At 46.0% G+C, this 27710-nt stretch overlaps 1 protein-coding gene across 1 annotated transcript; it reads left to right on the top strand.

Moving 5' to 3' along the window:
* The first annotated feature begins 22177 nt into the window (after positions 1-22177).
* On the top strand, positions 22178-23722 carry LOC127045921 (Y-box-binding protein 1-like). The gene is made up of 2 exons (XM_050942806.1): positions 22178-22232; positions 22968-23722. Exons 1-2 carry the CDS (start codon positions 22178-22180, stop codon positions 23720-23722), a joined length of 810 nt encoding a protein of 269 aa, XP_050798763.1.
* The last annotated feature ends 3988 nt before the right edge of the window (positions 23723-27710 follow it).

Below are 27710 nucleotides of genomic sequence, written 5' to 3'. Positions count from 1 at the left end.
GCATCAGAAGGCATGAGTGATCCTTACAACATCACACAGATCATCCATTCAAGGGACATTGGTGCTGCCCTGCCTGTGCAAGATGTACACCAGTTTATTGCTGGCCGTTTGGGGAAGAAGCATCCACTTCTTCACCAGCGGCCGGATGGTGTTGTCTGCCTTATTCAGAGGTACTGTCGCCACGGCAGATCCCCTGAGTACAACTGAAATACGAGGGATCAGGAAGATGTTTAAGGTGTTGATCTGCCACGGTGCCAGTACAAGGAGTTGATCTTGACCACGTCTTATAGGATCTCCACTATTGTATCCTCGGGTGTAGGCTGGATGCAGAAACCCGTGGACATACTGAGATGTTGGCATGCTTGCTCATCCTCAAGGAAGATCATGGGTTCACCCTGGATCTGAAACGGCGTCACCTGGACCAAGTCCCTTCTACTGCCATCGATATGCAGGGATGCACAGTTCCTAGCATTGAAGCAGAGTCCCATCCAGTTGGCAGCCTGGCTCATGACATCAAGCATTTCTTGAAGACTCTCAGGGTTGTCTACGGTCAGGACCAGAGATTTGTATCCCAACAGCAGCCAAAATTGATCACCTGGGCAACACAGCTCTGTCTGCTGGATACTTAGGTAGAGTAGGTGCATTCATGTAAATACAGTCTGATCCTGAAACCTGCCCCTTCCCCCAGCTCATCACTAGCTGTCAGGGGATATCTGCTTCAGACTTTGCTTACACAATAGTTTAGTCTCTTGAGGACTGTAATACTCTGGTGACTGGGCTTGGGGTGTGTGTGAGGGGGAGGGGTGTCTGGGTTAAGTGGCCTGTGATATACAGGAGATCAGATTAGAGGATCTGGTGGTCCCTCCTGGCCTTGCACTCTGATTCTCCACTAGGGAAGCTGTCATAACCTAGTCCCAGATTTGGACCTTAGCGTCCAAAATATGGGGGTTAGCATGAAAACCTCCAAGCTTAGTTACCAGCTTGGACCTGGTAAAGCTGCCACCACCCAAAAAATTAGAGTGTTTTGGGGCACTCTGGTCCCCCCAAACCTTCCCTGGGGACCCCAAGACCCAAATCCCTTGAGTCTCACAATAAAGGGAAATAAACCTTTTCCCTTCCCCCCTCCAGGTGTTCCTGGAGAGATACACAGAAGCAAGCTCCGTGAATCTAAACAGAGGGATTCCACCCTCCCCGTTTCCAGCCTTGGAAAACAGAAGTACCGAGAGCTAATCTCTCTTCCCCCCTCACCCAGAGGGAATGCAAAGTCAGGCTAGTAAATCTAACACACACAGATTTCCCCCTGACTTCTTCCTCCCACCAATTCCCTGGTGAGCACAGACTCAATTCCCTGGAGTTCCCCACTAAAGAAAAACTCCAACAGGTCTTAAAAAGAAAGCTTTATGTAAAAAGAAAGAAAAATACATAAAAATGGTCTCTCTGTATTAAGGTGACAAATACAGGGTCAATTGCTTAAAAGAAATATGAATAAACAGCCTTATTCAAAAGAATACAATTTAACACATTCCAGCAACTATACCATGTAAATACAAAAGAAAAAAAACAATAACCCCTATTGTATTATGATCTCTGTACTCACAACTTGGAAACAGAAGATTAGAAAGCAGGAAACAGAAATCCTCCCATAGCCGAGAGAGAGACAGGCAGAAGACCAAGAACAAAGGACTCAGACACAAACTTCCCTCCACCCAGACCTGAAAAGGTCTGGTTTCCTGATTGGTCCTCTGGTCGGGTGCTTCAGGTTACCTCTTTCCAGGTGTAAGAGACATTAACCCTTAGCTATCTGTTTATGACAGAAGCCTGTGGACAGGAAGGTCCATATTGTTACAACAATGATTTCCCAGGATTACTCGGCAAAGGCCAGCACACAGTGCGGTGAAGCAAAATACCTGCACATATTGGGATAAATAAATGTCTTTGATTCCCTCCTTGTGGTCCTAAAGGAGGGATTTGAAGGAGACTAAGTGTCTGGCTGTACAGGCTCAGGGAGGATGTTCCACATACAAGGGGCAGCATGAAGAAAAGCATGGAGATAGGCAGATACAGTGGAGCATTACGGCTGGTATCACTGGAGGATGAGGGGTGCAGGGGGAGTGGTGATGTGTTAAAAGATTAGGTCCTGTTCTACAGTTTTCTAAAGGGGACTGTTCAGTGCAACAAAAATGAGTCTACTCACAGGAGTACAGGCTGGGAACTTGCAGCTTTATTTAATTGCATCATAGCAGAGTGGGAGGGAAGGAATTCCCACTGACTAAACAAAAAGTAAGGGAGGGATGGAGCATGGCTTCATCCAATAATACTCTGGGTAATCCCGCTAACTCTATCATGACCACTTCACTGCAGAAAGCGCATTGAGGTCAATGGAAAGCGTCTCTCTTTAGGCACACTAGCTCAGGGGGAGGGATAGCTCAGTGGTTTTGGTAAAGCTAAGGTTGTGAGTTCAATCCTTCAGAGGGGCCATTTGGGGATGCAGTTGGGGGTTAGTCCTTTGAGCAGGGGGCTGCACTAGATGACCTCCTGAGGTCCCTTCCAACCTGGATTATTATTCTCTGACTCTACTAGGTTCTGTATTGGGCCCATGGACAGATGGATAGGGCTGCAAAGGGCATTGCAGCCACTTATGCAAAGATGGGATGTGGTCCCTTTAGCTGGGATTTTCAAATGAACCTAAGGGAGTTAGGCACCCAGGTAATGAAATGTGGGTACTGTTAAGGCTGATTCCCCACTCTGTCACTCCGAGTGCAGAAAGTAGGGGCCCACAAGGATTCTAAAAATTAATACTGGCCACTCCAGGTTTGTATTAAACTCCCAAGGTTACAGCTTCAATCTGACCTTGGATGGTAGATGCTGCCACCACCCAAGTGCAAAAAGAACCCCTTTGGACCAAAGAAGGCACATTTGGGAATTCCTCCCTGTGGGGTACCCTCAAGCCCTTTCATCACCACCACCCCCTTCCAGGAAGAGCTGGGAAAGAAAAGAAAGGAAATCCGCTATTGCCACCAGCTAATGAAACAACATATGCACAAACCTCTTAGGACACAAAAAACCCAATCCTGTTCTTAAAGGTAAATTTTATTAAAAACAAAAAGAAAGAAAATACATCTGGAACTTAGGCTATTGCTAGATTTAAAAAGAGTAATATAATATATAAGCATCAAGAATGGTTTTCTTGAGCTCCAGCTTAATGGTTGCAAGCAAAACAAAAACAGTTGGGGGTTAGCACAGAGGAGTCCACAAGCTAATAAGAAATAACTATAATCTCATCTTCCTAGACATTCCCTGAGCTACTTACATAACTTGGGTTTCAGATAAGTAATTCCTAGGCAGGGGTGGCTCTAGGTATTTTGCCGCACCAAGCACGGTAGGCAGGCTGCCTTTGGCGGCTTGCCTGCGGGAGGTGCCTGGTCCCAAGGATTTGGCGGCATGCCTGTGGGAGGTCTGCCGAAGCCGCGGGACCAGCAGACCCTCCGCAGACATGCCGCCAAAGGCAACCAGCCTGCCACCCTCATGGTGACTGGCAGAGCGCCCCCCCCATGGCTTGCCGCCCCAGGCACATGCTTGGCATGCTGGGACCTGGAGCCGCCCCTGTTCCTAGGTATGATTTGATGATTTTTTCATACTTGGTTTAGCTTCTTACAGTATTGCTGCTCTGTCTCTCCTCTCTCCGGAGAACAACAGACAGACAAAGGGAAAGTTTATTTCCCAATTTTGAAAAGTTCTAACCCTCCCATTGGCTCTTTTGGTCAGGTGTCCACTCCCTTCCTTTTAATTATGGGCTTTTTTAACCCTTTACAGGTAAAGCAAGTAGAGAACAGCTACTAACAGGGATTTTATAGCTAAATGGATGTCTGGGTGTCCATAAAAGGGAGCCCACCCCCTTCATTTATTACAGGTACCTATTTAAGGTACTTGTCTGACCCCCCATTACTGCAGTATCTGAGCAGCTCACCATCTTTACTGTATTTATCCCCACAAAACCCCAGTGAGGCAGCAAAATTCTATTATACCCCCTTCTTGGATGGGGAATTCAGATGGAGATGGGGTAAGTGACTGGCCCAAGGTTACCCAGGGAGCATGGGACAGCACAGAGAATTGAAAGCAGGTCTTCCAACCCCCCATCTAGCGATTTAACCACCAGGCCATCCTAAGTGGTTTCAGTACCTTTAAAAACTCCACCTTCATGCCCTGAGAGACAAATCAGCCAGTTTGTGAGGGAGTCTGAGTAGCAGGAAAAAAAACCTGACTGTGCTGTGAAGTTTCAAGTGGATTTTTTTCTGCTGGCTAAGAGATTTTTCAAGGCAGCGAAATGTATGGCTGGTTATCCGGATTAATGTTATTACCCTCATTTCTCAATAAATATACCGTGTCAGAATTTATAGCCTCGCTGTTCTTTTCATGAAACACAATAGGACTCCCTGAGCATGCCAGGGTTACATTAGAGTGACAGGAGCAGCCGGGGGAGGTAAATAAGCCGCTCCCTGTTGTTATGTTTCACTCGTGCGCCAGACCAGATCTGTGACAGCTTTTGGCTAACGCTGCCCAGAGGTGAATAGAAAAGAAATGGGAGGCACGTCATTTTAAGTAAACAGCTGAGCCAGATTCAGTTGATCTATTTATCTGGCCCTCTGGAGAGTGTTAGTGTTGGTGAAAGGAGCAGAGAATGACTGAAATTCTCCTCAGAACAGCTACACAGCACCCTGAACATGCTCCTCTCGTGGGGTAAAGCTCTGCTCTGCTCCACCTCTACCCTCAACTCACCTCCTGAGGGATCTCTCAACCCCATCTATTGAGTCTTGTGGCCCTAAAGGTCTCAGATAAGCCCCACCCCGTGGCCCATGACAGTCTTCTTCATAGGGCAAGCACTTTGCCCCACCCATGGGGAATTTTTAGTGGGGAAACCTCCATTGCTGTGTTCTGTTATCTTCTGACAGAAGTAGGGAGGCTCAGGTTTCAGTGAACTGTAACTTCAACAACGTAACAGATGGAAACTGATTCAATGTCTGATGCAGAGAAGCCACCAGCTCTGCCTCCACATCTCCCTAGCCTCCTGACTCTGCGCTGCCCGCTGGATTTATGATCTGTCAGCAAGGTGGCCCTGTGCCATGTTGTCCTTACCCTCAGTGGACTCACACGTCCATTTGATGGTTGGAGGACATTCTCGTGTCTGGGTTTATAAACCTGATTGGGAATGGACCAAGTTGGTCCTCATTTTGTTCTGTTTAACATGAGCATTTTCCAAAACTTTTTGTGGGGTAGCGGAAGGAGCCAGACCAACAACCTAGCAATAGAAATTCTCTGTATACCCACGGCACAGGAACAGCATGGAATGACACAGTGCTAACAGGACTATGCTCAAGTCAGTCCATGCACTAGGAACCTCCAGAGCTCTGAGCTGTTTCAGAACAAGCAAAAGAGCCAGACTCTTTGTCTGTTGTAGACTCACATCCTCTCTGGATCATGCACAGAGGGGGACACGACACCCACTGATTAGTGGGTTAAAGTGACTTCCCCCATGTTGCTTGGCCATGGGCTGCAACCAGGTTCTGGAGCTAGGATTGAAAGGGTCATTCCGTCTCCCTTGCCCAGTCAGTCCTGGTCCTCCCTGCTGACACTGATTACAGTGGCGTTAGTGATAATGTGGATACCTGTCTACTGGGACCACAGAACTCCCATGACCTAGGTCAGCAAGCAGCCATTAGACAGTAACAGTGTTCTAATTTGCCAATCTTTTCACAACAAGGCTGATTTTATAGACCTCAGAGGTCCCTTTATCTGGCTATACTTCTCTCTTACACCTTGCTGGGGATTTTTTTTTTCTGGATTGGAGGTACGTTTAAAACAAAGCAAAAAAACTCAACAACCTTAGGCCACATTCTCTCCCGATTTACTCTCAAAGTCTTGCACTGGGCATAAATCAGGCTAGAGATGGCCTTTCCAAAGACTCAATCATTTATCTTGCCCCGTCGGCTTTTAGTAGGCTGACAATTTAATTGCATTTATTTTCTTCCTGCTCAGTTTCAAGTGGCTACTCCACCCCCTGCCTCTGTTTTCTGTAACACTGACCCACAGAATATATATGGGGAGGGGGGAAGACCTTCATTGTAGATTATTTGCTTCCCTGCTGGGAGACCCCAACTGGGCTGCTTTTCTAAATGGGTGTGTGGCCAGGGGAAGATAATGAGACCTTCTGCCTTTTTTCATTGATACCTTTTGGAGAAACTCTATTTAATCTTAAATGTGCACATAAATCAGGATGGCTGGCTGTGCACTAAATGTTTTCCTGGGTGTTTCCCTTCTGTACCAGCCAACTCTTCCCCAAAAGCAGGAAGGCAGCCAAGATAAGGAAATATTCATCACTGCTGCACTTTATTATTTCAGTGGAAACAAAGGATCATAAGAGTTTGCATGTTGCGGGCTCTATCTTTCTTGACTCAGGCATTTGAGACCGGGATTTTGAAGCCTTCCAGTTTCTAAGTGGCTTGTTTGAACCTACCCCATGTAAGTAGTGACTAGATGTTAACGGAGAACGACTTGGTGGTCTCACTGAAATTCTTACTAGTACAAGTACTTAGTGGGCACCTGTAGCTGCAACAGCTGGATATAATGGGCCTGATTCTCACTAGCTTTCTTTGGGTCATTTACACCCTAGAAAAGTGACCATATCTGCATGGCACCGTTTTGCATGGGTTGCGGTGCAGGACAAGGTGCAGGGCAAAGGCGAAGCAAGCCCAAGCAGTGTTTCCTTTTGGACACACATCTGCATCACTGTAGTATCTGAGCAGCTTCCAGTATGTCACACATTAGCAAAGCATTAGCAAAGCAAGGAAATTGGGAACCCAGAGACTCCGAACTCCTGACTCCTGGTCCCATGGTCTATCTACTACCTCACCCAGCCTCCTGAAGCCCCACTCCAGTAGGAACCTAGGCCATGAATACAATGCAGAGGGGATCATGTCCCATCACATTCGCCCCTCAGCTATCTGCTCAATGTCCCTGGGTTGGCACATGCTCAAAGCCTCATCTACAGCCCACTGAAGTCAACGGGAGACTGACTGGGAATGAATCCATACTGGTCTCACTGACAAGAGTCCACATCTACTGCAGCATGCAAAATGTAAGTGAAACCCCAGGGCAGCAGCCTCCACTGGGTAGCCCATACTGAGCAACAGTGGCCATGTGGTGGTGTCTGAGATGCTACAGTATGGCCTTGTACTGGAAAATGAAATAGCCACGGTGTTCTCCCAGGGCTGTCTGTAAATGTTGGCTTCTTTGTGCCATTCCTAGGAAATCCCCAGCAGTTAGATGCTTGAAATCAGTGTCCAATCCCTCATGCAACAGGGCCTTACTCGTGTGACCTTAGCAGGGTTATCTGAGTGAGTCCAAGTGGCAGAATCAAGCTGTTAGCAATGAGACTTAATCCGGAAATAGGACTGTGGCCATGCAGTTAGCATATCACTTAATGCCTGGGCAGGTACTGGATAACAACCTGTGAGTTCTCACCAATCGGCAGATTGCACAGGCTACTTCCTTCTTTGAGCTAGAGTAGAGATCCCAGGGACACCTATCATCTCTTGCCTAACACACCAGACCTCAATGCTGCTGAGACAGCAAAGGAAAGAGCAAAGAGGAAAAAAAAGATGCTAGACCCAGAAACGTTTCCATCAAGTGTTAAATTTAAACCCAGATAAAATTCCTCTGGCACTAATGTAGTAATAATACCCAGCACTTCTTAAACATTAACTAGTGACTCTTCTCCACAACCCTATGTGGTACAGGAGGCGCATAGGGATAGAGCCACACAACGACATAGGCAATGCAACGCTGAGTGCTGCAATGGCTGACTCGTAGATTTTAATGTCAGAAGGGACCATCATGATCATCTAGACTGACCTCCTGCATGCTGCAGGACACAGAATCTCACTCACCCACTCCTGTGCCAGACTCCTAACCTCTGGCTGAGTTACTGAAGTCCTCAAATGATGGCTTAAAGACTTCAAGTTACAGAGAATCCACCATTTATACTAGTTTCAACCTTCAAGTAACCCCTGCCCCAGGCTGCAGAGGAAGGCAAGATGGCCTGCCACCAAGTGGAAGTCACATCCCTGAGTTAGTCATCCAGATTCTCCAGGCACTGTATGGGAAGGGTAGGTGCCTAAGAAAGGGATTGAAAGAAGCCAGCATGCTAAGATAGCCAATAGGAAATCATAGCCTATCAGGGTTGGAAGGGACTTCAGGAGGTCATCTAGCCCAACCCCCTGCTCAAAACAGGACCAAGCCGCAGATCCCTAAGTGGCCCCCTCAAGAATTGAACTCACAACCCTGGGTTTAGTAGGCCAATGCTTGAACCACTGAGTTATCCATCCCAGAGGAAAGGGAGAGGGATAGGACCTGTTTTGGGAAGGGAAACAATATGGGCAGTGCACCCTACCCCCTCTACTGATATGTTATTCAGCCACTAGATTTCTCTCTGTGCTGTACAGCAGACTGGGTGTGCTCCTTGGGAGCGAGAGCTGGAACTCAAACTGCAGAGAAGCCATGTTTTCTTGTCAGTAATTGTTCTGTTTAATGAAGCCATCCCATTTAAGAACTACTGTGACTCTATATCTCATGATATTTTCCAGCCCTGCCACCTCCTCGTATGCCGACTTTTGGACCTGGAGACAGCCTGTATACGTATTGGAATTACTGGTGTTATTAACAGCCATATAAATAGTGAGCCATTTTCTGAAGTCCTTATTTCGTCAGCCTTTAATCAATATACTGGCTGAGTACAAGCAATCATATCTCCCTGGTGACTCGCTCCGGTAACTATACAATCTGCTGATGTAACTAGGGGGTTAAGATAGCACCAAGAATGACCTGGTTTCTAGACCCCGTTGGGGGGTTCTCTGTTCCCCAGGAGTAGATACAAACAGTCATGAATAGGAGCCAACTACCTGTGCATCAAGCATAGGCCAGAGCAGAGATGTCCCTCTTCCTTCATCCATGGACAAGCACCTTCTTCCTCCATCTTCACACCAGCACAGAAAGACAATCACATTTACTCTCCCCATCAGCCATCCCCAGTTCAGGAAGTCACACTCTTGAACAGCTTCTCCTGGAGTTTGGTGGGTGTGGCGGAGGGTGGGGGGCTGCTGAGTACAGATGTGTGGCGGGGGTATGGTACACTGGAGCAAGTTAATCATGGTGCTGGTACATGGGCATGGTAGTGCTGGCAGGTTGAACAGGCAGAAGGTGCTGTTGGGTAGATGTAAGTTTGGAGAGTGGTGTTGCTAGGTGGGAGCAGCTCAGTGGTGGAGCTGCTAAGGGGGAACAGGTAGGAGATGCTGTTGATTCCTGACTGTGTGTGGGTGGTGTTTTTGTGGGTGGATACAAGTATGCAGTGGTGCTGGCAGGTGATGGTGCCAGTATGTGTGACAGTATTAGAAAGTGTGTACGGATCTCGGGTGCTGATGGTAGCTGGGAACAGGTGGGAGGACTTGCTAGTGGCTGTGGGATCCTTCTTACTGGGGTTCAGAGACTGTAAAATTCTCATTGTTGAGAAAATGCACCTGGCCCCCAAAGCACTTGTATTGGACCTGCCAAACTGTTCTGCTGCACTATTCAGTCATGAAACACTGGACCTTTCAGCCAAGGGTCTTGCCTAATTTATGAAATGATTCCTCTGTACTCTCATTGTTGCTGACCATTAATTGCATGGGGACTAGAGTAGGAGCAATGTGTGCTCCAGAGGCTGCCAAATGAAATGAACCCAGCCAAATGAAAAGGAAAAGGTCAGGTTTGGAAGGCTAAGCGAGAGCTGTAAGCTTTCCCGTTTCACATCTCAGGTTTGACCTCTTGAGTGGCCTGATGGATGTTTTCATTGTTTGTTCTGTAGCCATGTGAAAAGACTGTAGAACATGGTCTTTTCACTGCTGGTGGCTCATCTGTACTTAATATTCCTGGCTTCTATTTAGGTATTTATTATTATTTATCCTACATCCAGAGTGGACTCATCCCAAGCATGGGGCACCCTTGATACCATTTGAAAATGTAAAATATACATAATCAGTACAGAGCCTTCCCCTGTTGCTCTTGTAATACAATCCCCCAGCCACAGGAAAAATATAAGTGACTTTTAATTCTTCAGCCAAAGATCCACCAGCGTCCCACCACCCGTTCTCACTCTTCACAAGCTTAGGGCCACTAGCCTATGAAAAAGCATGTCCCGTCTAGCTACAGTGAGTCATCCTCCAGAGTGCATTGCTGAGAAAGATGGGTGTGGAATCTGGGGGAGTGAGGGAGTAGAATTGATTGTGGTTTTATTTGTTTGGCCAAATGGTTCTACTCGTGGGACCATTAGTGAAGGCCAGTTGTTCCGGCTGAACTGATTGTCTCCTGGTATAAATCAGCATTGCTCCATTGACCTCAGTGGAGCTATGTTGATTGATACCAGCTGAAGATTTGGCCCTCTGCGTTTATCCAGATCATTTTGTGCCCAGTGTTTGGTGGGTTTGAAGTGACAAAGCTTTCTTGAGTTGGTCTAGTCTCCACGGCGTGATGGGTCAGGTTTGCTTCATCCCAGTTACCTTTGTTTAAGGGGACTGTTGGCCCCTTATTGAAACTTAGTGACATTTTTAGGTTGGCCCTCTTCCAGGACCAAAAAAAAAGGGGGAAGAGTCAATAAGAAATCAGGATCCTGAGACTGATAGTCCCCAGGACCAATGGAGAGAGAACCAGAGAAGCAGCCCAGGGAGCAGAGCCAAGTTCAAAGCAGTGCAACAGTAGCCAGAGGCAGAGAAGCAGCCAGAGAGTTGACCTGGAGGCAGGGACGCAGTGGTGCTGAGGCGGAGTGGGATTGGAGCTGGAGCTGGAGCTGGAGCAGTTCAGAGCTGAGTGCGGAGAACAGCTGCTGAGAGCAATGGGGACTGTGGGCAGAAGGCCCAGCACAGAGAAACGCTACTAGCCAAGAGGCCTTGCAGGCCAGACTTGGTGGGGGGGAGGGGGATCATAACCCTGATGGGGGAGGGCTAACACTGGGAAGAAAGTTCCTGTCACCTAGAGCCTGAGAGTTTGTGGCCATCACCAGAGCAAGTGTCCGACCTGCAGCATCCCTGCGGCAAAGCCAGGGTCTGAGCAGGAGGCCTGGGACACGTGAGGAACAGACTGTGAACTTCCCTTGCATTCCAGAGACACAGTTTGGGGTTCCCCCGTGCCACAGAGCCGGGTTACGTGTTTTCCTATAATCTGTCCCATTTTTTTCCTTTATTTTTTTAATTAGTTGCTATTTAATAAATTTGTATTTGCTTTAAACTATATGCAACAATCAATGGAATTGAGGAATCCTGGGCCCCGCCTTGTCAGGGTTACAAGGACTCTGCCACACCAGACAGTGGAAGGGGAGTCCTCGAGGTCAGGCAGGCCTCTGGGTAAAGGGAGTGGAACCAAGGAATCAGATCCTTTCGCTATCCGACTCCACCAGGGTGGTGTATAAGCCAGGAAAGTTCCCCACAATAGTGGGACTATTCCCCTACTTACATCTGCATTTTCTTTTTCCAAATACAGTACATTTTTACTTTGAGCAGAGAAGAGATTTTGGAGGGGAAGGAGAAAGAAAGGGGGATGGGGTCTACTGTGGGAGTTGTAGGTGCTCAGCACCTTGAAAACAGGATATTTAAGTGCCAAAATATGGATGTAGTTTCCTTACTTTTGACAAACAAGTCTGGGCTAAATTTCTTGCTCCCGGCCATACTGTCAGTGGGATAACAGAGAAGTAGCTCCCGTCTCCTTCTCCTGGGCAGAAATTAAATGCCTCCTTCTTAGGCAAGCATCCAGATGGAACATCTGAACATTCAGTGGTTCTGCCATCACCAGTAAGGACACCATGGAGCATCTGATGAAGAAATCCAGGCATAAAAGGTACGATCCAAGCCAAACAGAACTGGAAATGGAACAGTCAACCCTGCAGAAGATTGTACAATTAAATTATTCAATTGTGTAAAGGAAACCTTCCGCTCTTTCACTGAAAGGCCACATCTGGCAAGCATTGTATAACCTTAAAAATTTGAAAAATAAAATATAGTTTTCCTCTTTTTTTGGTTGACAAAATAAATAAAAGAATTCCACTGAATCTCTTAATAGACTGTTGTGCTGCTCTTCAAGATCCAGCAAACTTCCAGTCTGTTCAGATTGCCTTTATTGTAACCAGAAAAACCCATTCTCCCCACTTAGAATGCAAGTAACTCCCATTGATGTCAACAGAAATTACTCTCATCCTGTGATACAGGCATATGATCCCAGGAAAAAAAAATAACTGATTACTTTTTGTGCCTCCTTGTGGACATTTGATGACTTAGGAGAAGTAAAAGATGTTCTATTAGGTTATTCTTGTCCATACTCTGTTACTCAGGCAGGCTCATTGTAGATCATCTAAAGTTTTATTAAATTAAATACATAACAAAGAATATCTACTGAAGCTTGGCAAGATAACTCCAGCACTTTCTTCTATGCTGTCCCTCACAGGAATGGGGCTCCCCATAAACATCCACAAGGCCACCTCAGTGTCCTCCTTCAAATCCCTCCTTACAGCTCTCCTCTGGTGTAATGCCTACAAAAAATCTGGCAAGGTTTAGGCCACTGGTGTGCTGAGACCACTGCTTATCATGCCAATCAGTGTTTTGTTATTGTTTCCTTGTGTTCCCCTGCCTGTCTTCACCATTCTCTCTTGTCTTATACTTAAGATCTCTGAGGCAGGGATCACTTTTTTGTTCTGTGTTTGCACAGTGCCTGGCACAATGGTGTCTCTGGGTCATGGGTGGGACACAAGTGCTATGGTAATACAATTAATAATAACTACAAATATCCGATGTGTATAAACACCAAGAAAAAGCAGTTGCTTAGCTGCTGATCCTGCAAACACTTACGTGTATGTTTACCTCTACACCATCACCAGACCAACTCTGGTGGATCTACTCACACTTACAGCTGACTGAATAACAGATTTTTTCAATTTAGTGGCAATTCTGAAAAAATGAAAATAAAATAGTTTTAAGTTGAACCAAAAACAATTTTTGTGACAAATAATAAAAACAAGGTCTGAATCAAATTAAATATTTTGTTCAACATTGTAGCGAAGTGGAGTGGTCTCCCTTCAAGCCTGAGATGCCTGGCCCTCTACATGCTCCCTGGTGGATGGAGCCAAGCCAGCCCCGCCCCTTGCACCAGAACCAGAGGGGAAGGACAGGAAGTATAAAAGGTGGGCCCATCAGCTCAATTGGGCCAGAGCCAGCAAAAGAGGCAGACGCCTCTAGGCCACTGCAGGACTCTGTACCAGACTCAAAGCTCTGCAACACCCTGCCCCTGCAGGAGACCAACAGTGGAAAGGAACTTCTGAGACTGCAGTCCACCTCTTATCCCGAGAAGACCATTACCTGCAGACTATGGAGCCACCACAATGGACTGTTATAGAAAATAGCCCAGGGGAACCAGATATTAGTGGTCCAAACATGCGAGTCAGTGTGTTTTGGCAGGATCCCTGCTGATCCAGTGGCGGGGAATTGGGCAGGCACCAGGTGGCATAGAGTGGGCCCAGGTCCCCCTACCTGCCCTGCCACCAACCTCAACCCTCAGATGGCAACCTACTTACCCTAGGACAGGAAGCCTGTGCCATATTTTTGGCTTTCTCTGCCATAAGGCTGCAAGCCCCTATACTGTGTGTGCTGTCTGCCTTAGCCAGCGGCTAATCTATCAGCTGCTTACTACTCTGCCCCACCTGGAGGGCCAGAGCCACTGACAGTGTGTAGTCTGCCTCAGCCAGGAAGCTAGGCTAAAGACTGCTTGATGCTAGTGCTCTACCCTGCCCAGAGGACCAGGGCCAGATTGTGAGAACTGTCTGCCCCAATCAGGAGACCTGGGCTAGGGACTGCAGATGAACTGTTGTTTATTGCCTGACACAGCAGGTCAGAGTGGCCTCCCTCTGAGCCTGAGATGGAGGGACTGCTACAAACAGTAAATGTTTTGAATATTCTTTCCTGTGGGTAGTTTGCACTCTTGCTTGTGGAGTTCAGGCCGTCATAAAAATTGAGAGGAAAAGAAAGAAAGAAAGAAAGCCAGCTAGCTTGCTCTTTGGGGCAAGGGAAGGTTGACTGTGCTCTGTATGAAGAAATACTTCCTTTTGTTTGTTTTAAACCTGCTGCTTACTAATTTCATTGGGTGACCCCTAGTTTTTGTGTTATGAGAAGGAGTAAATAACACTTCTTTATTTACTTTCTCCACACCGGTCATGATTTTGCAGACCTCTATCATATTCCCCCTTAGTTGTCTCTTTTCCAAATGAAAAGTCTCAATCTTAATCTCTCCTCGTATGGAAGCTGCTCCATACCCCTAATCATTTTTATTGCCACTTTCTGAAGTTTTTCCAGTTCCAATATATATTTTTTGAGATGGGGAGACCACATGTACATGCAGTATTCAAGATGTGGGCGTACCATGGATATGATATTTTCTATCTTATCTATCCCTTTAGTAGTGATTCCCAACATTCTGTTTTGCTTTCTTGAATGCAGCTGCACATTGAGGGGATGTTTTCAGAGAACTATCCACAATGACTCCAAGATCTCTTTCTTGAGTGGTAACAGCTAATTTGGGATTTTTTTTTAAGTCAAAATGTTTAGTTTTGATCATTTTGAAATGTTTCATTTGGACTTTTCACATTTCACTTTCAAATCTGGACTATTTAAAACACACACACACCCTTCTTGAAAAAAAATGTTTTGAGTTAGCTCAAAAGGGTTCAGTCTACTTTAAATGAAGTTGTTTCAAGTTATTTAAGTTGACAAAAATTCTGAAAACAATGATTTTGGTTTGAATTGATCAGTTCTCTTTTTCAGCCTTCTGGAACTTCCCCAGTGCTCCAAAACTTCCTGAAAATCAGCATTAATGGTCCAGTGAGCTTCTCAGAGAGCTATTTTAAAACTCTTGGCTGCAACTAATCTGGACCTACTGATTTAAAAATGTCTGACTTTAGTAGTTTCCCTTTAACATCCTCCAGAGATACTAGTGGAATGGAAAAAGTGTTAGCACCATATGATGAGGCTACATCATCTTTTCCACCAAATACAGAACATAAATATTTATTGAATACTTCTGCCTTTTCTGCATTATTGACAATTCTACCATTTCCATTTAATAGTGAAACAACAGCAGTATCAGGATTCTTTTTGTTCCTAATATATGTTAAAGAGTCCTTCTTATTTTCCTTAATTCTGCTGGTCATAGATTTTTCCTTATTTCCCCTTGGTTCACTTATCCATTTTATACAATTCCTAACTTCTGATTTATATTCACTACTATCAACTTTCCCTCTCTTCCACTTGTTTATAAAATAGGATGTGAATCCTATAGACTGAATCCTTTGTTTAGTCCACTAAGGGCATCAGTGATGCAAGCTTCCTAACTTCACTCTCTGCCCAATCTGCCTTAGCCATGACTTGGAAGGCTCTCTAGAGATCAAAGGGTAGTTCAGCTGCCACAATCACTCCAGGCTGGGCTTCTCTGCTGAGAATGGCTGTTGTGGTACCTATCCAATGGGAAATGGAAAAAGACGCCCCAGTTCCTTTCTCACAGATTACAGAACAACCATTGACTTTTGTTAGTGACTGAACATAACTTTTGGTTGGTATCAAATCAGGATGTATCTGAGCTCATGAAATAACTCTGAGCCATATGTTCTCCCTAGCATTTTCACTCATTAACAGCTGGTAATTTGCAAAAGCTGTTTTGATAAAAAATGTCTGGATTTGTGGGTTCCTTTTTCAGTACCAATAAATGCTAAGGGCACCTGGTGTTTCCTTCCAGAATGATACAATCTTAAATGATCCCTATTCGTTAAAAATGTGTAAATTCTGAACAGCTGTTGCCTCCGATTCATTCACATCCCTCCAAAGTGCCAGTCCAGTCACCATCACATTACAAAGCAAACGAAGTGTTTGAGTGAGCAATCAGAAAGCATAGGGCATGGGGACCAACTGAAGGAAGTACACGGTTCCAGTGCATGCTGGGTAATTATCTTCTTGGTGCCCCAAAGCTTCTAAGGAAGAGGAGAGGCTAGCAAGAAGTTACTGGGAATCTTGTTGTAATTCCAAGAGGAGGCTAATCATCTTCACATTTATGGTTTGTTTAATAGTCCTTCCAACGCTAATTGCCTCTAGGATCCCATAAAATTAAACCAGAAGTCCTTACCCCACCTTTAACCCAGTCCCTGAGCACTCAAGAAAATATCATAATAAAATAATAATAAAAAGGACACAAATAAAAGGAAAAGAATATTTTGCAATTGAAAACAGAAACGTGGTTTCTCAATGTCCTCATCTCCTGAGTGCTGCATCATTGGCACCAGCATCATTAAAAGGCATTAGCCCGATGCATAATTCACCAATGCCCCACAGAGCTGGCCTGAATTGGGAATCCAAGCTGTTATTCTCTTGCTTTTTAGGGGCTTGCTCCTGCACTTTGCTGATGCCAAGGTGCTGCATGTATGAGTGCAAGGTGGAAAGTGATGGGCAGGAGAGGAGGTGTGCACAGCCTCTCTCAGACACTAAGATGTTGGCTGCAAGACAAGCTAGGTAGATGAGTAACAGTAGGGGATATTCACAGCCGAATCTGGCAATCGCCTCCATCAGCACTGGCTGGGTTGCAGCAGCTTTCTTAATAAGCACATATTATTCGGATGGAAGACCAACAAATTGCAAAGTGTGTTGGCCAAGGAATGCAGTACGCAGCCAGTGATCACATGGTCACCAAAAGCTTCAGTGGTGCAATAAGACCACTGAACACACTGAATATCCAGCCAGACTGCCTTAAGGACCATGAGATTGATCCGAGTGGAAGTTGCTCTGCAAGGAGGCTACTTCCCTTTGGGGTTTGCCTTGATGATAATGAATAGCAGGGGTAAGGCCAAAAAATAGGGGAACTTAGTTGCATACTCAGAACACTCAAATCACAACACATTGCCTTCATCTGATAAAAATGGCCACAGTGGGTCAGACCAATTGTCCATCTAGCCCAGTATCCTGTCTTCTGACAATGGCCGGTGCCAGGTGCTTCAGATGGAATGGACAGAACAGGCAATCATCAAGTGAGCCATCCCCTGTCGCACATTCCCAGCTTCTGGTGGTAAGAGGCTTAGGGATACCCAGAGCACTGGTTGCATCCCTGCCCATCCTGGCTAATAGCCATTGATGGGTCTATCCTCCATCAACTTATTTAATTCTTTTTTGAACCCAGTTATACTTGTGGCTTTCAAAACATTCCCTGGCAATGAGTCCCACAAATTGATTGTGCACTGTGTGAAGAAGTACTTCCTTATGTTCGTTTTAAACCTGCTACCTATTAATTTCATTGAGTGATCTCCATGTTACATGAAGGGGTAAACAACATTTTTTTTCCACACCATGCATGATTTTATAAAGCTCCACTGTATCTGCCCCCACTTAGTCATCCGTTTTCTAAAATGAATAGTCCCCGTCTTTTTAATCTCTTTTCAGATGGAAGCTGTTCCATACCCTTAATCATTTTTGTTGCCCTTCTCTGCTTTTTCCAGTTTTGATACATCTTTTTTGAGAGGAGGCAGCCAGAACTGCACAAAGTATTCAAGGTGTGGACATACCATGATTTATATAGCGGCATTGTGGTATTTTCTATCTTATTATCTATCCCTTTCCTAATGGTTCCTAACATTCTGTTTGCTTTTTTGACTGCAGCTGCACATTGAGGGGATGTTTTCAGAGAACTGTCCACAATGACTCCAAGATCTTTTTCTTGAGTGGTAACAGCTAATTAGACCTCATCACTTTGTATGCATAGTTGACATATTTTCCAGTGCACATTACTTGGCAGCTATCACTATTAAATATTAATTGCCATTTTGTTGCCCAGTTTTGTGAAATCCCTTTGTAACTCCTCACAATCTGCTTTGGACTGAGCTATCTTGAGTAATTGTGTATAGTTTGCAATTTTTTCCACCTCGCTGTTCACTTTGTCTTCCAAACCATTTATGAAAATGTTGAACAGCACTGGTCCCAGTACAGATCCTTGTGGGAGCCTGCTATTTACCTTTTTATGAAAACTGAACATTTATTCCTACCCTTTGTTTCCTATCTTTTAACCAGTTACTGATCCATGGGAAGACCTCCCCTCTTATCCTGTGACTGCTTATATAGCTTAAGAACCTTTGGTGAGGGATCTTGTCAAAGTCTTTCTGAAAGTCCAAGTACTCTATATCCACTGGATCACTCTTCTCCATATATAAAAAAAAACAATGACAAGGAGTCCTTGTGGCATCTTAGAGACTAACAAATGTATTTGGGCATAAGCTTTTGTGTAGAATACAACCTATCCTGAAGGACAATCCCTCACTCTCACAGACCTTGGGAGACAGGCCAATCCTCACTTACAGACAGCCCCCCAACCCAAAGCAAATACTCACCAGCAACTACACACCAAAAACACCAACTCAGGAACCAAATCATGTAACAAACCCCAGTGCCAACTCTGTCCACATATCTATTCAAATGACACCATCATAGGACCTAACCACATCAGCCACGCCATCAGGGGCTCATTCACCTGTGCATCTACTAATGTGATATATGCCATCATGTGCCAGCAATGCCCTTTGGCCATGTACATTAGCCAAACCAGACAGTCTCCATGCAAAAGAATAAATGGACACAAATCTGATATCAGGAGTTACAACATTCAAAAACCAGTAGGAGAACACTTCAACCTCCCTGGCCACTCAATAACAGACCTAAAAGTGGCAATTCTTCAACAAAAAAACTTCAAAAACGGACTCCAATGTGAAACCGCAGAACTAGAATTAATTTACAAACTGGACATCATCCAATTAGGCCTGAATAAAGACTGGGAGTGGATGGGTCATTACAAAACCTAAACCTAATTTCCCCCATACTAATTTCCCCCTACTGTTACTCATTCCTTCTTGTCAACTGTTTGAAATGGGCACACTCATTACTACTACAAAAGTTATTTTTCCTCCCTTGGTATCCTACTGTTAGTTGAATTGTCTCGTTCGACTGACCTCACACTTGGTAAGGCAATTCCCATCTTTTCATGTATTTATACCTGCTCCTGTATTTTCCACTCCATGCTTCCAATGAAGTGGGTTTTAGCCCACGAAAGCTTATGCCCAAATAAATTTGTTAGTCTCTAAGGTGCCACAAGGACTCCTTGTTGTTTTTGCTGATACAGACTAACACGGCTACCGCTCTGAAACCTTCTCCATATGTTTTGCTAACAATATATATATGGCCACAAATGTGCAGGACACTTAACAGCTGAATAAAATCCAGTCCCTTCCCTGAAGAACCTGAGCTTAATCCTGCAAACACTTACTACTGAAACTAATGCTGCCTGCTGGGAATAACCAAAGTCTCGGAGGCAGATTCTGATCTCAGTTACATTGTTGTAGCTTGGGAGTGTGATGAGCATTTCTAGGTGCATCTCACTTTCCCTTTGGGCATTGTATTGCTCTGTGCAGAGTGTAGCGGATTAAAAAGCTGCTGTCAGGGCAGAGCAGGAGATGTGGATGTGTGACATGTAACTGGGCTGGTATGAAAGAGTCACTAAATGACTGGCTGAAAACCAACCCATCGCAGTAGAGGATCCAGAAAGAAAACAGAATCCCCCATGGCCAGGACATTCACACCTATCTACTGACAGGCAAAAAAACAGAAATTTGCTCCTCTTTCCCCACCTCTCTGCAGGAAAGGCCTGGAGCTGGAGAACCAAAGTGCCAGGTGTGTTAACAGCTGAGCATACAGAGAGATACCAGACACACAGCTGGGAAAAAAGACAAAGGAACAGACAGGGCCAAAATGGATTCCTTAGTAGCTGGGCTGGGGACAGGCCTAATGTCAGTCAGACTGAGCTCTTTCTTAACCTTTGCTTCTCTAAGCTAACCAAAGGACTTTCAGATTTTGTAGCCGGGTGACTAATAAATTGTTACCTTGTTTTGAAAAAGCTACCTGGTGTGATTGCAAATACCCCCTAAAAGCAGTGGGCCCCAAAGCATTGTGCCTCTATAACGGGGTCCACCACATGCTATGTAGCCTCCTTGTACATCAGGGGACTAGCTCTCATCCAGTCTGGCGCCCCCGGGGTTCTGTCGGTCACATGCCCCCTGGTTTTTCTCTTGCTCTCTGGACTCGGCCTGTTCCCTCTTCGTGACTCAGCCCTCTGGGTAGGTCACTCTGCAGTCCTTCCTTTCCAGGGTATCAGAGTCCCCCTGGATCAGCTCTCCTCACTGGCTCCTGGCAGCCTTCCAGTCCACGGCTAGGTTCTGTGTCACGTTTCCAGCTGTTCATAGGGAAACCTAGGCCTGCCCCCTACTCTGCGTTCCAGTCCAGGAGCCCTGAGTGTGGCGACTATGATCTGCTTGCTCCCAGATCCTGTTGCTATTTCCCTGGTGTTTTTCCTGGCTCTCTGCTCTCTCTTGGGGGTCCCCTCCTCATCTTGGTTTGTTAGCCCAAACTCCCTCTTCCCAGGGAGCAACTGCAGACTGCTAAGCTCTGTAGCCCCAAACATACCTCCCTTCTCTCAGGGAGTGACTGACTGCTTCCCCTGAGCCTGCTGGAGTTATACAATCCCAGCTGGGTTTCATCATCAATTAGCCCTTCATCAACTACCCACTTCAAGCCCTGGCCCTCCCCCAGGTGCAGCCTATCAGGTAGACTCACCTAATGTAACCTGCTTTGCCTTGCGTGTAGGGGCCATGCCATCACAGCCCCACACAGGAATCTAGCTCAAATGGATTAGCTGCAGGGAGCCAGAGGCAGACAGGGAGGGATGGTGCCCGAAAGCCCTGTTTCAGAGTCATGGACACTGCAGGCCTGCCCCCGGGGAACTGTGTGGACTCCTGAGGTATGTCTACACCTGCAATTAGACACCTGTGTCTGGCCCATGCCAGCTGACTCGAACTAAGGGGTTATTTAATTGCAGTACAGCTATCTGGACTCAGGCTGCAGCCTGAGCTCTGGGACCCTCCCACCTCACAGGGTCCTAGAGACCAGGCTCCCGCCCAAGCTTAAATGTCTACAGGGCAATTAAACAGCCCCTTAGCCCGAACCCCAGTCAGCTGGCCCAGCCCAGTCACGGGTGTCTAACTGCAGTGTAGACGTACCCTTGGAGTACAGCACTCTAGAGGAGTAATTCCAAGAGGCTGGTTACATGGACCAGACCCTGTGAATCCATAAAAAGGAGATATTGCAATGAGACTGAGTTACTCTGGATTGAAAAAGGTGTAAGTACGGTTTGTGTGGGCAAATTCTGTAATACAAAGAAACTGCTGTATTAACCCATAATGAGCCAGACCCTGCCACCCTTCCATTCAGTAGTAAATTATTCAGTGAACAACTCCGTTGACCTCTACAGGACTGTTCAGGGAGTGAGGTACTACTCTGTGAAGTCACGGTGGCAGCATCTAGCCCATTGTTATTACAGGGGAACGGAGGGTTAGCAGACACGGGGAGTGAAGGAAAGAACAAAGCTTCATTGATGAGAATCTCCTTAAGCAATCACCGTGAGAAAACCAAACCCACCCCACTTGCAGAGTGATTAATAGGGGTTGAGAAACTGTAAGAAAGTGTTTTTAAAAATCACATATATACACACACAATGGCAAAGGAGGAAACAGGCAACTCCCTAAAACAGACACATCATTTCACTGCTGAGTCAAACACTGATTGAATGAATCCAAGGAAAAATGAGACTAGTTAGCACCAGATTCCAACCTCAATTATTCCAGGGTAAATCTAGGGCCATGCCAATGAGGGCACTGGATTTACTCCATCATGAAACTGGCATCCTGGAGATGACAGAAAGGATACACTTGTGGTTCAGGCATAGGATGAGGGTTCGGGAGAGCTGGGTTCATTTTTTGGCTGTGTCACAGCCTCCCTGTGTGACCTGGAGTGAGTCACTTAATACCTCTGGGCCTCGATTTCCCATCTGTAAAATGGGAGTGATAAACCTTCTTTTGACTGTCTTACATTACTTGCAAGCTCTTTGCAGCACAGGCTGCCTCTGATTATCTAGGAAACTTCCAAATTTTTTGAGCTTCACCCTGTGCAACAGCAGGACTGCTTGTGATCTCATATTAGAAATGGTCTGGAGTGATTCCAGTGAAGCTGACAGAGCTAGTCCTATTTCACATCAAGGTAACTAAGAGCAGATTCTGGTCTTAAGTTCCTGCCTTGCAACAGGCAAGATACTGTCTATGTACGAAACTTAGCCCTATAGTTATGGGTCACCTTACAATCTTTCAGTGCTGTTATCTCCAAGTTACCAGTGGGAAACTGAGGCACAGAGAAACTAAGTGACTTTCCCAAGGCACCCAAAAAGCTAATGACAAAGCAGAGAATGTTATAAATCCCAGGTGAGCACCCTAACCATTGTACCTTCCTTTCTCTCTGCTGTCTTTCTAAAAGATTTGCTCTAGTTTGGCCACAAATTATTGGGATTGATGCAGGACGTAGAAGATTCTCCCTCTCATTTCATCATGTGAATTATTTAACAATTCAAGTGAGTTTTAGTTCTGTGACATCACATGTGGTTGAGCCAATCAACCTCTGGTTCAGCTGTAAAACCTGAAAGCTGCAATCTGATTGGTTTAAAAATGTTGCCTGAAGCTTTGGTCTCTCACTGTGATAGTTGCTAGAGGCTAAACCCAGTTCATAGGGGTAGCCCAGAGCTGATGACAAAAGCTTGAAGGTAGCAGTAGCTCCACTTCTGGCTTTATTTGTCTTCTAAGGCTTGGGGCACTGTGTGCCACTGATCTCCCAAGGCAAAATTGAACTGTGCAATGGTCCTGAACAACAAACCTGCGATGCAGGAGGATCCGCAGGTTGCATCCATCAAGAGCAAATGCCTCCTTGTTTCACTGATCCCTGCAGAGGAGAAGATGGTGATCGAAAGGAAGGTCTGGGGCACGGTCAAGTGGTTCAACGTCCAAAATGGCTATGGCTTCATTACGAGGAGCGACAATAAGAGGGACGTGTTTGTACATCAGTCGGCCATAAAGAAGAACAGCCCCTACAAGTACCATCGCAGCGTGGGCGATGGGGAGAGGGTAGAGTTTGATGTGGTTCTGGGAGATAAAGGCCTGGAGGCTGCCAACGTCACTGGTCCCAGTGGCATTCCCGTGCAAGGCAGCATATATGCTGCAGACCGTCGCAAGTTCTCATTGGGACTAAGGAGGAGTCTGCCTCACAAGAGTTACCATCTTTGTGAGCACGTGCCAAAGAATGAGGCAGCAACAAGTGCACCAGAAGATGGGAATCTGTCCTACAGTGGCCAATCTTACTTGATGCACACATCCTATGGGTATCAGCCCCAGTGTTTCAATTCTGTGAGCGCAGAAGTGGTGCATGCTGAAGGTCAGTGTGTGCACACAGAGCAAAGCAAGCCAGTGAAACAGAGCATACACCAGGGCTTCAGGCACTTTCCCCAGACAAATGAGACTGAAGACTCAGCAATAAGTCAGCATTTCTACCGTCCTAACTTCAGTTACCTACGCAGACGCCCACGGAACGTGAAAGATGGGAAAGAGACCAAGGAGATCTCTGGACCACCAGCTGAAGACACCATGGCTCCTGAGACCATCAGCCAACAACCTAGCACCACTCAGCTATCAGACAAGAAGGAGTAAGAGAACATGGAAACCCAAGAATAAGAACACAGACCTTCCGCTTGCTGTTTTCCCTGCTGTTGTTTGGATAACTCACAATTTACCATAGTGAGTTTTTCATCTTTCTTACCTAAACTCCGCCAGTCTCCTTTCAGGACCAACAAAGCTGAAAGAGTTGACAAGTTGTTTCCTATTTATCCAACCAAGCTCAAGTTTTTCACACCCTTTCTTTTTAATTTGTGTGGAAATGCTATATCTGATTTCTTCCGCACCCCATCCCACCCGCCCCGTAAACGCACACTTGAAAGATAGCAAACTGCAAGCAATTCTTAATAAAAGTCTTAAAGAATTTTGCAAAGGGTCAGAGTTTGTGAGGATGGGCCACAGATGTAAAATATTCCTTTCTATTGGTGGTATAGTCATGGGAGATGACTTTTTTTTTTTATCCTCACTACCTGGCATGGGGGTTTGGCTGAATATTAGGCTCCAATTCCTCACCAAAATACAGGAAAATGCCCTTTCCACTTGGTGAAAGCATTTATGACCCACTTTCAACTTGAGATAGTTGACTGCCAATTGCACCATTTGAACTGAGAGTCTAGACGCTCTACAAATGTTTGTGTCGGGGCACAAACAAACATTCGTGGTTTATTGTACATCTCAGCAACAGGTTTAGTCTAGACGTACCCCTGGTGAGTAGTGCTTTTCTCGGCACACAGGCTGCCCCACTGGGCTTTAGGGACTATTCAAGGTTTCAGAGCTCATATTTTTTAAAACAGATGCATGTTCACAATGTCTATATTTTGCCTTTTTCTTTTATCCCTGTTCCCACCCCTGTCTTCGCGGGGCCTAACCCGGCAATCACATTCATGCAGCTGGATCCCGGCGCTCACATACCTTCCCACTGAAGTTCATGCAGGAGTCCATCCATGCAGCTCTGATTGCAGGATCAGGGGCTCATGGGGTAAGTTCTTCGGGGAAGGGGCTGTGTCTCCACCTGTGTTGGCAGGACTGGCGTCTTAATTTTCTCTTCTAAAATTGCAGTGGGGATTTGAGTTTTAAATGTCAGAATTTCCAGGGCTTCGGTGAGTTCTACAAACCTATTTCCCAGCTGTACGGCTGCTGCATTTGCAGCTCCCTGATAGTGGTCGGTGGAGCCTTCTGGTTCTGAAGGATCAGATCAGGGAGATTTTGTTTGTTCTATAGGCACTGGTTGCCTGCCAGCAAACATGGATGGGCAAACCCAAACAGCAAAGAAGTCAGCTCGTTCACCACAAACGGTACACAACAACCTAGGACAAGAAGAGACTAATCTCAACTGAAACTCCAGGGGAAGCATAGGTTGTCAGAACACAGTTACCTTGGATATGCTGTCACATAGGAGAAATCATGATATTAGATCCACTCTTCTGCATTAGGAGCAAGCAGAGGACACTACTAAAGCCCTCAGTGCAGGGTTACATATGGGGAGATGTGCAGACGAGTGAGGGTATGTCTACACTACAGGATTATTCCGATTTTACATAAACCGGTTTTGTAAAACAGATTGTATAAAGTCGAGTGCATGCGGCCACACTAAGCACATTAATTCGGTGGTGTGCGTCCATGGTCCGAGGCTAGCATCGATTTCTGGAGCGTTGCACTGTGGGTAGCTATCCCGTAGCTATCCCATAGTTCTCGCAGTCTCCCCCACCCATTGGAATTCTGGGTTGACAGTGCATGACAGTGCAAAAACAGTGTCGCGGGTGATTCTGAGTAAATGTCGTCACTCATTCCTTCCTTCGTGAAAGCAATGGCAGACAATCATTTTGCATACTTTTTCCCTGGATTGCCCTGGGAGATGCCATAGCATGGCAACCATGGAGCCCGTTCAGCTTTTTTTTACTGTCACCGTACGTCTACTGGATGTTGCTAACAGACGTGGTACTGTAGCGCTACACAGCAACATTCATTTGCCTTTGCAAGACTGCAGAGATGGTTATCAGTTGTTCTGTACTGTCTGTCATGCCATTGTAACGGTTATAAGTCATTCTGTACCGTCTGCTGCTGTCATGGGTGGGTGCCCCTGGCTGAGGTCAGCCGAGGGCGCAAAAACAAAAATGGGAATGACTCCCTGAGTCAATCCCTCTTTTATGATATCTAAAAATAGAGTCAGTCCTGTCTAGAATATGGTGCAAGTGTACTACAGAACCAGGGTACCAGACAGCACAGCCACTCCATGTCAGATCCCGCAGAAGTGATGAGCTACATGCCTTTCTAGGAGGTGCCCCTGCAACAATCCCACCAGTTGCTTCCCTGCTCCCCCAACCCTCCTGGGCTACCATTGCAGTGTCCCCCCATTTATGTGATGAAGTAATAAAGAATGCAGGAATAAGAAACACTGACTTGTTAGTGAGATAAAATGAGGGGGAGGATGCCTCCAGCTGCTATAATAGTCCAGGCAGGACATTAAACGGTGCGAGGGAGAGGAGCCCAGCATCCCACTGCTATGATAGTCCAGGCAGTACAGAATCTTTTCTTTACACATGAAAGGGAGGGGGCTGATGGAGCTCAGCTCCCAGTTGCTATGATGAAGATGGTTACCAGCCATTCTGTACCATCTACTGGGAATAACTGGGAGTCATTCCTATTTTTACCCAGGCGCCCCCGGCCGACCTCACCTGAGGCCAGCCAGGAGCACTCACGGGATGATGACAAGGACGGCTATCAGTCCTTTTGTATGGTACCGTCTGCCACCGGGGAAGAGAGGGGAGAAGATGCTGCTGTTCACTGCCGCTGCACCATGTCTACCAGCAGCATGCAGTAGACATAGAGTGACATTGAAAAAAGTCAATAAATGATTTTTTTCCCTTTTCTTTCACGAGGGGAGGAAGGGGGGTAAATTAACGAGCTATACCCTGAACCACCCCTGACAATGTGTTTGACCCTACAGGCATTGGGAGCTCAACCAAGAATGCAAATACTTTTTGGAGACTGCAGGGACTGTGGGATAGCTGGAGTCCTCAGTACCCCCTCCCTCCCTCCATGAGCGGCCTTTTGATTCTTTGGCTTTCTGTTACGCTTGTCACGCAGCATTGTGCTGTGGACTCTGTATCATAGCTTGGAGATTTTTTTCAAATGCTTTGGCATTTCGCCTTCTGTAACAGAGCTCTGATAGAACAGATTTGTCTTCCCATACAGTGGTCAGATCCAGTATCTCCCGTACGGTCCATGCTGGAGCTCTTTTTGGATTTGGTACTGCATCACCACCTGTGCTGATCAGAGCTCCATGCTGGGCAAACAGGAAATGAAATTCAAAAGTTCACGGGGCTTTTCCTGTCTACCTGGCCACTGCATCCGAGTTCAGATTGCTGTCCAGAGCGGTCACAGTGGTGCACTGTGGGATACCGCCCGGAGGCCAATACCTTCGATTTGCGGCCACACTAACCCTAATCCGATATGGTAATACCCATTTCAGTGCTACTCCTCTCGTTGGGGAGGCGTACAGAAACCGGTTTAAAGAGCCCTTTATATTGATATAAAGGGCCTCGTGTGAATGGGTGCAGCATTAAATTGGTTTAAAGCTGCTAAAATCGGTTTAAACGCATAGTGTAGACCAGGCCTGCGTTTCTACCTTAACAAGCAAAGATGATGATTTTAGGTCTCACTCAGCCATTTCACAGCCAGCCCCGCACTCGAGCATTCCTCGATTACTGCTTGAGAGGGCAGCAGCCCATGTACTTCACTTCTCACAGCAGGCCTACGGACCCTTGCTGTTCCTCTGCAGTATCCCATCTAAGCATTGACCTGATTACACCTACCTAGCTTACAAAACACAATCAGAAAAAGAAACACAACTGCCATCTAGCATGCCCGGCCATGAGTGACTGAAGCAGACATTTACAGTGAAGTCCGCTGCAAAGATCTGACCAGCTACTGTAGATGTTCTTAGCCCACCGTTATTGTTCAGCACCCTGTTTGAAAGCTAATCTAAATGAATATTATTAACCTTTAAAGAGACGCTACCGGA

This window comes from Gopherus flavomarginatus, chromosome 2 (genome assembly GCF_025201925.1).
Source record: "Gopherus flavomarginatus isolate rGopFla2 chromosome 2, rGopFla2.mat.asm, whole genome shotgun sequence".
NCBI lineage: Eukaryota > Metazoa > Chordata > Testudines > Testudinidae > Gopherus > Gopherus flavomarginatus.
Note: the sequence above shows the minus strand (reverse complement) of the source record. Positions and strands in the feature narration are given on the sequence as shown.

Coding starts and splice junctions, on each gene's coding strand:
- LOC127045921 (XM_050942806.1), top strand. CDS start 22,178: ATGGTCTGGAGTGATTCCAGTGAAGCTGACAGAGCTAGTCCTATTTCA. Junction 22,233..22,967: donor TAGTCCTATTTCACATCAAG/GTAACTAAGAGC, acceptor TGATCCCTGCAG/AGGAGAAGATGGTGATCGAA.